The sequence below is a fragment of the Python bivittatus genome, unplaced genomic scaffold, assembly GCF_059951505.1.
Source record: "Python bivittatus isolate LINGU-HERP-01145 unplaced genomic scaffold, Pbiv_v1 ctg000980_np1212, whole genome shotgun sequence".
In the NCBI taxonomy this organism is placed as follows: domain Eukaryota; kingdom Metazoa; phylum Chordata; class Lepidosauria; order Squamata; family Pythonidae; genus Python; species Python bivittatus.
The window spans coordinates 36,878,532-36,886,808 of NW_028277125.1; the positions used below are offsets into that span (position 1 = coordinate 36,878,532).

Sequence of the window (8,277 nt, forward strand, 5' to 3'; positions counted from 1 at the left end):
CCAGACTACTTGCCAAAGTTTGCATTAGCAGTCTTCATTTTCTATCATCATCATCATCATCATCATCATCGCAGGATAGCTTTGCAAAAGTCAAGCTGCCAGCTTTGTTGCAAGTGAGATCCAATTTTTACATTAATTAATTAATTAATTAATTAAACTTGTCCCTGCCCATCTCCCCCCAATGGGGGACTCTGGGCAGCTTACAATGTATTAATGCTGATTTTTCCCTCAAAAGGCTATGAGGAAATATAAAATCCTTATACACATGATGATTCTTGAATACAAGCACAGAGAAATCTACTCCCGTTTTTATGCTTACTGCATTTTCCTCTCTGAAGATATTATGCTGCAGTGTTTAACTCTTTCTCATTATTTCTTAGAGCTCCATTAACAGAGACATGGGCTCCCTTCCGATAAAGTAGCTATCACTTCTGACATACGTATAATAAGCATATGTAACTGTGATATATTCTCCAAGGTCCCCGTCTGGTGGTGTATGAAATATCCTTTTTTTAAGAAGTGGTCAAATGTTAACACTTGGAAGCAAAAGTACAGTGGTAAAAGAACTGAAGCTCTTAACTGGGAATTCCTTCAAAGCACCATTTCTTTTAAAATTGATCTGTTGAGTTCTGTCATCCCGTCATTGTAAGTCTAGGATTCTTTACTTGTTTGATATATTGATTCTAAAGAGATCAATATATATTGGTGTATCAGCTACAGATAAGGAGAAATTCTGCTAAGTACTGAGCCACAGAAAATCAGGTGATAGTCCCTGAAACACAAATATTGTATCAGGCTTTTATGTGTATGAGGGAAGATTTACTTTTATCTCCTGTGTTTGTAGATTATATGTGAGGAACTCAGTTGCTGATTGGTGTGACAATCCAACTTTTGCTTGTGTCTGTTTTTTTCCTCCTACCAATGCCTAAATGTAAATAATGTGTTTTTAGAATCTAGAAGGAGGAAATCCATGGGATTCAGGAATTGTGTTGGCAACTTATAGAAATTCAGGTTGAGGAGACCTGAAATGTGTAGGTTTTGTTTTCCATCTGGGTCAAAATATCTGAAGGTTCCTGATAATAGAAAAAATAAAATGTTATGCCTGGGTATGTTTTCTAGCTGGTCATTTATCCTGGTTCCGTCCCGTTCTGTAGTCTTGATGTCATGATATGAATCTGAATCCAGACACTTCCTGTGAGCGCCAGGGTGACCTGGCCTCCTGCTTGTTAGTAGGACAGGGTTTGAGAGAAGAATCAGCTGGATGCTGGATCTGGACTGGCGAAATCTCTCTGGAAGAAAGAGAGATCATTGAGATTATCCATGTGACTCTGGACAGCTGCTCCTCGTGAGTAGACCATGGAAACTGCCATTTTGCAGTTGGCTTATGAGTGGAGTGGCTGGGAGTTTGGATTTCGTCAAGCTCACCCTCACAAAGCAGCCTTTCATGGACATTAAGTTCAACTGAGCCTCATTTCTTAATCACCTTTTTGGGTTGTTATTTTTTTTCTTGTTTACTGGAGAGATTAAGACTCTTTAGATGGGCAAGGTTTTATTCTATTCATCAGGTGAGCGTTCTCTTCCTTAAAGGATGATGGTGTATATTTGATTTTAAAAGCTTTGAAAATCTATGATTTTTTGGACTATGCAGCAAAAGGGTGGTTAGTATATGGATTAAGTTAACAATGGATTAAGGGGCCAGAGAGATTTAGAATTATAGCTTTGAATTAGATTTTTTCTCATGAGAAAATGGCGATTGTTTTTGATTTGGCTTTTTCAACTATAAGGAGATCTTGAAGACTGGACACTAGAGGGAGTTAAAGAATATGGACCAAATAAAGACTAGGGAGCAGAAATCTATATTACAAATTTTTGAATATCCCTCTACCAAGCTGCTTGATAGAATGGATCAATTGCTTATAAGATGGACAGAGTGTGTTGTAATGAAGTTTATTTATTTATTTATTTATTTTTCAAATTTGTATGCCGCCCAAGTTATAGAACAAGAACAAGTTGCAATGGATGTCTATGAAATTACTTGGAAGGGGGACTTAAATGTAACACTAATGGATGACTTATTTCCTAACAGAACTATACAGATATCAAACCAGGAAACTGATTTGGATAATTTTCTCTTACTGGATATACAAAATAGCTCTGTTAAGGTTTTGAAGGACTTTATTACAAGTGACAAAAGGATAAACTTTATTTATTGGATATACAAAAGAAATTTGTTAAAATTTTGAAAGATTTTTGCCTCTACCTCTGGGACTTTCTTTGAAGGGGCTAAAGAATATTTTTAAAAACTCAAGGAATGAATATAAGGTTGATTTGTTTGATCAGGGATAAAAGAGGAAAAAGTTATATCTGGTTGCCCTTACTGGGCTTTTGCTGACAAAGAACAATTGACAAAGCATTTGGATTTTGTTTTTTCACTTAAGAGATGAGCTATGAGGAGAAGAGAGTTTATGTTGTATTTAGAGATGTGATAAGCTATTAAACTTGTCTTTATTTGCTGGGATGAAGAGGGACGTCACTTCTTATTTTCTTTTTTCTCTCTTTTCCCCACCCCCCTTTTTTCTTTTGTATTTTGCTGTTTGTATTTTTTGTACTTTGTATTGGCTTTTATTCTTTTCATTTATAATTCTTAATAAAATTATTTGAAAAAAATGATATGAATCTGAATCCAGTCCTAACTAAAGTGTCTCTCACTGATTTGTTCTATAGTTGTGTAGTCTGAATAAGTAAGCAGGGTTACTGAACTTCAAAGCTTTCTTGAGGAACTGCTTCCTGTACAGGAAATGACTATACTGTAGTTCAGGTGTCACCATGCGCCGGCACATCTGCCTTGTTGCCTTATCCAGTTCAGGCCTCAGGTTGTAGCCAAGGATTTTTGCGCTGCCATACTGCAGTGGGACTAATGCCTGGTCTCTAATCTTCTTTGGGGATACACTGTCACCTTCTTGAAGGCAGATTTTTGCCAGCTGCTCCTGCTTTTGCTGCAATACCTTCACTTCCTGCTTGAGATGCTCCTTGCCGATATATAAATATATCTTTTTCCAAAAAGTCTTGTTGAAATGCATATAGAGTTCCCAGTCTAGCTTATTCCATCTCTTTAATTTCTCTATAGTATCTTCTGAAAGTTGCGTCTTGGTAATACTGTCTCTTCTGTTGAGAGGGAATGAGGCAACATCATCTAAGTCCCAGCACAAGATTTTCTTCAATAACACCATGGATTCATCAAAATACTCTGAGATGAGGACTAGATTAAATTCTGCTTCAATGGCTCTTATTATGAGTTGAATATGCTCTATTGAGAAATTTCCATTGTGATTATATCCAAAATCAAACACCATTAGATTCTTGGCATAATGGCTGTCATTGGCTGTGGCGTTGTAAAATAGGGATGTCTGGTTGAGAAATTCTTCCAAACTTCCGGCTTTGGCAAAGGGGGACATTCCTTTGTAATAAGCAAATGAAGATTCCATGAGGTGAACAGGATTCCGAAGGATGGTAAAATACAATGTACTACTTGGCATGACTTTGGCAATCTGGGATTGAGAGTAAAGGGAAAAGGATTTTTTAAGGAAAAACATACTCTTCCCCCCCCCCCAAATATCTGAATCACAAAATTCAACAGTTTCATTCTTTCCCTGAAGCTCTGACCCATATACTTATCCTGTTTTTAACCTGCTTCTGTTTTCCCTCTTATTTTCCTTCTCTTCCCTGACTGTAACCCCTCAGAGTAGGGGCTTACTTTCTCAACATTCATATGGTGTCATGCATATGGATAGCATTATATTCATTAAGCTCTAATTAAATTCAGATGGGGAGCACTTTCATGCTAGTATTAGCCATCCATCACTGTGGAAATTCAAATCTTGTCTATATGAGGGATTTATTATCATGACAAGGTACGAGAAAGAATATGTTATTGACTATGGATGCGTACATTGTTGATTTAGAATAAGTGAACGATAAAGGAAATGGCTTGAATTATAGAATGTTTTATGGGAATACAGATTGAAGGTTGGCTACTGAATGCAGTAAGAACAGTAGAAGTAAAATGTGTGAGAGTGAATGGAATGCTTAGTAAATGGTTCAACACTGAGTTGGAAGTAAGACAAAGATGTATGAGTCTATAGGATTGTTTAATGTATTTATAGATAAATATAGAAGGGCTGCTTGTGATGACATTAGAATTGTGTTTTGATTGCAAATAGAGGCTAAGGAAAGTACCTTCTGTAAGACATTATGCTGAGGCTGAGAAAGAAAGAAAGAAAGAAGGAAGAATATCCCTAAACAGAAACAATCAATAGACAGGAGTTCCTATTACAGGTTTATCAAATAAACTGACTCGTAATCCATCATGCAAACATTCTGGGAAAAGGAGAGTTAAAAGCTTCAGAGAGACTCTGCCTTAATGAACTCGTTAATAAAGGATGGTTGGAGAGTTCCTATTTTAGTTCTCAAAATTATGTAATAAAGGATGGTTGGAGAGTTCCTATTTTAGTTCTCAAAATTATGTACTCTGAACCCCAATTCCTGGCATTAAAACTCATTAAGGAAAATCTATAAAAACTTACTTCCTTGATCATTCTCTGCACTTAAGTGGTATGATCCTTCCCAGTGCTACTGTCGCTGATGTCATTGCATGACATATCCCACTTGTCTGTCCACCCCTAATCCTGCCATTACCTTCACACAGATATTTCCTTTCCTACCACCCACTCATTCCTCCAATATTCACAATATCTTCCCACTGATTTTCCTGTTGCTAATCTCTGCTGGCCTACCCACCAACCAGCCAGCCCACCTACCTAAATTCCCAGCACTTTCCCAGAAATGTCAATAAAACCTCAATTTAATGGACTTAACTACTTTGGGGGGCGGGGAGGGAGGTCTGGATTCAAATTTTATCTCTTGCACTTCAAGTCCATTAAATGGAAGTCCATTAAACTGAGCTTTTGCTGTATGCAGATGACGAGAAACCATATGATTTGCAGTGGATGTTAGATAAATTGTATGATCCAACGAGCGGTATGAATCTGAAAATTAACATATCCAAGACTAAGGTAATAGAAAGGTATAGAGGGATATAGTTTGCTCTAAATAAGATTGGGTTAAATTTTCTTTTTTGTTCTCTTTTTCCTTTGTGTTTTTCTTTCTTACTTTTTCTGTCTGGGGTGTCTACATGATGGGGTCAAGATAGCAGCCTCAACCATGCAATCAAAACCCCACCATTTTTACGTGCATTGCGCCCCATGGTTGTGGCTACCAATCTTGACTTTTTTGACCCATTCCCTGCAGAGATCCCTGTTTTCTGTGCTTTGCTTAAGGGAATAGCATGATGGATATAGTATTGTCTGCAATCAAGATCTGGCATACTATTTACATTATAAACTGATCAGTTTAACTTTATACTGCTGTGATTCCATTCTGCTCAGCATCACTCTCCCAATTAGAAAGAGGCTCATCTCACAATGAAGTACCTCCATTTCTAGTAAGAATATAAGAGATGAAATAGACCAAAGGCTATGTAGTACAACCTGTTGTTCCCAAAATGTCTAATCAGAGACCAATGGGAAATCCACAAGCAGCACTGGAGCATAATTGCACTTTTCTAATTTTGCAATAATTATTGAAGGCAACAGGTGTTGAAGACATTCCAAAACTTCTCTGAGTGACCTTCCCATACCTTACAACGTCCATCTTTCTTTTGCCACTGGAGATTCTCTTCTTAACAAAATTTGTAACTTTTCTACATGTGAATGAAACTTGCTTCCTCCAAAATTATGTGAAAAAGTTCTGTCTCTTACCTCTGGCTGAAAGAACCTCATGTGATGACACATAATGTTAAATTGGGAATCTTTGTCTGTAGAAAATCCTTCCACAGCTGATGCTGTGAAATAATGGGGGTAGTTCAACTGACTGGCACCATTGATTGGCAAGGCAAAGGTGAGACTGTGCATCTCCCCAAAACGAAACAAGATGTTCATGACAGTACTGCTGGCACTCTTGTGCATTTTTAGGAAAACAATATAAGTCCTGGCCTTGCATGTTGCATGAGCATGAGAGGAGTTGGAGAAGCTTCCTGTAGATGTTCTTCCACGCTTTGGAAAACTCACTTCAATTGCTTGAGATGACTTGCTTCCTGGATTTACTGCTGCCATCTCAGCTAGTCTTTTCCCTTTTAGGACATCATGAACCTGTAATTTGGTCACTGCTGCAGCATGTTGAGATTGGTTTCTCCACTGGTCTTGAATACTAAGGGGATGATCATCTGCTATGATCCCTGTTCCCAATGCTGTTCCCTTGATCAGGGAGGTTCTAGTCTTTGTGTCAGCAATTGACTTTGTAATGCCAATAAGGGTTACCACTACCTGATCTCTTGCAAAAATCTGTTTGGTGGCATGGTTCTGGTCTCTCAGTCTTTTGGTTGCAGGGATGGTCCACGCTCTCTCAGCACCCATTATGGTTGGTTTTTGCCAGAACTTTTCCTTGCTTCCCAAGCTAGCATCCAACAGTTCAGCTTTCTTAAATGCCCTATGGAGTTCTATGATATGTGTATCATCTTTCTCTCCTGAATTAAGCCTCAGCCCTAGCTGCTTCAGCCTGTTTTGTGGAATGCTCTTCTGTGTATGTTCTGATTGAAGCTCAGCAGGAACTGGGTTTATCTGAACCTGGAAAGACTTCTTGTATGGTTTGCTTTCTTTGGAAGCAAGCTGCTTCTGTTTCAAATCACACCTGCAATTGCTATGGAAAGCACAACACAAATCCTTTAGATGTGGTTATCAAGGCCATCTCCTCCTACCCTAAAGTAGCTATCTGCAGCAAGCCATAATATCAAACAGATGACATATGCATCCTGATGCCATTGTTCAAGTGGTAACACAAGAACATAAGTATATGAATGTTTCATGTACTTTTGCTGTGGCAGTGGTTCATCCCCCTGTAACATCCACAATCCTGGTTGCCCACACTTCACAATCCAAAAAAGGCCTGTGGGAAGAATTCCCTTGGAATATCTCACTTTGGTTGAAGCATGGGAAATCACAGAATTCCAGCTGCTGGAGGAACCATTTCACAGGCCTGTATTATGCCTTCCCCACATTCCACCAAATTATATATTTTTTCTTTCTCTCTCTCTGTGAACAAAAGCATTTCCAATCAGGAAAGGGTTTTGTAAGGGTAGTAAAACCAAGTGATCCTTTAGAATTTCCTTATATTATTGGGATTCTGAAGAACCAAAAAAAAGAAAAGAAAGAAAAAAGATACTACAACAGGTTGCACCACAGAAATACAAAAAGGGCTGTTTAACAAGTTTGGATTAAAACTTAATGAGAGAGTTAAATTTTAATATAATCTCTTCTTTGAACTCACAGTGATAATGATCTACCTTACCGTTGCATCTTTTTTTACTTTAAAAGGGCATTGATATGACACAGATTAAACTGAATTAAACAACCAACCATCAGCATTTGTACAGATCTTTGTGTTGTGTATGATTTGTGTGTTTGTGTGTATGCATACAGTGGGTTAGACTGTCATCTTCTGCAAAACTAAACATACCTGGTACACTGGAATTTCTCAGCAATATGGAGTATCATATAGATGAAGGACAGAAACAAAAGGAGAATCCAGAACTTTCTCATTTGGCTTCTACATGTGGGCTTCCATTTCCTTTATGGGGAAGGAAAAACATTACCTTGATTGGGGCTTTGTTTTTGATAACATTTTTTGCAGAAGGCACAAACCCATGGAAGAGCTTAAATGCACGCCTCTGACACAAGCTTGATTCCTATACATGCGGGTCTCTTTGCAGGCTTGGAGAACTGATCTTCTATTGCCTTCTTTGACACTGTTTTTTCACCTACTCTCTCTGGACAACAGCCTTTGAATTCCCAGGTCCCCTACCCACTAGTAGTCAGGGCCAACCCTACTTATCTTCTGAGATCAGCCAAAGCCAATTAGGTGCCGCCACTTGCTGAAGCCACTTGCTAGACAGGAATTTGAATTGCCCTAAATGTAGACAGGTTACAGAATTAGTAGGCACTCTGCGTAAAGGGAACTACTATTAGCCACAACCTCCAAGTCTCAATAAGTTCCCACAACGCACTCTCAAAATCAGTGGGAGTTGGAGCCCCTTAGCTGGTGAATAGCAGGCTACTTATTTGCTGCCTGTGTTGGCCAAATACATGTGGCTGATTCCTGTTTTTCAGACACGAGCCAGGAACATGTGGTAGGACAAATAGATTTGTGGTCAGAATAGCAACTCTA

The 8,277-nt window shown here is 38.5% G+C and overlaps 1 protein-coding gene across 1 annotated transcript; it reads right to left on the reverse strand.

The window, feature by feature from the left end:
* Nucleotides 1-46: 46 nt before the first annotated feature.
* LOC103052985 (galactose-3-O-sulfotransferase 2-like) lies at nt 47-7,607 on the reverse strand. The gene is made up of 3 exons (XM_025168686.2): nt 7,570-7,607; nt 5,817-6,753; nt 47-3,548 (listed from the first exon to the last, which is right to left on the reverse strand). The coding sequence occupies exons 1-3, from the start codon at nt 7,605-7,607 to the stop codon at nt 2,706-2,708; spliced, it is 1,818 nt and encodes a 605-aa protein (XP_025024454.2). The 3' UTR covers nt 47-2,705.
* Between the last annotated feature and the right edge of the window lie 670 nt (nt 7,608-8,277).

What these genes read in the sequence shown, in the direction of transcription:
- LOC103052985 (XM_025168686.2), bottom strand. Translation starts at nt 7,607, where the DNA reads ATGATACTCCATATTGCTGAGAAATTCCAGTGTACCAG. An exon ending in GAGAAATTCCAGTGTACCAG is followed by an intron (nt 6,754 to 7,569) that starts GTATGTTTAGTT and finishes TGCTTTCCATAG; the next exon opens with CAATTGCAGGTGTGATTTGA. An exon ending in TGAGGTTCTTTCAGCCAGAG is followed by an intron (nt 3,549 to 5,816) that starts GTAAGAGACAGA and finishes TCTCAATCCCAG; the next exon opens with ATTGCCAAAGTCATGCCAAG.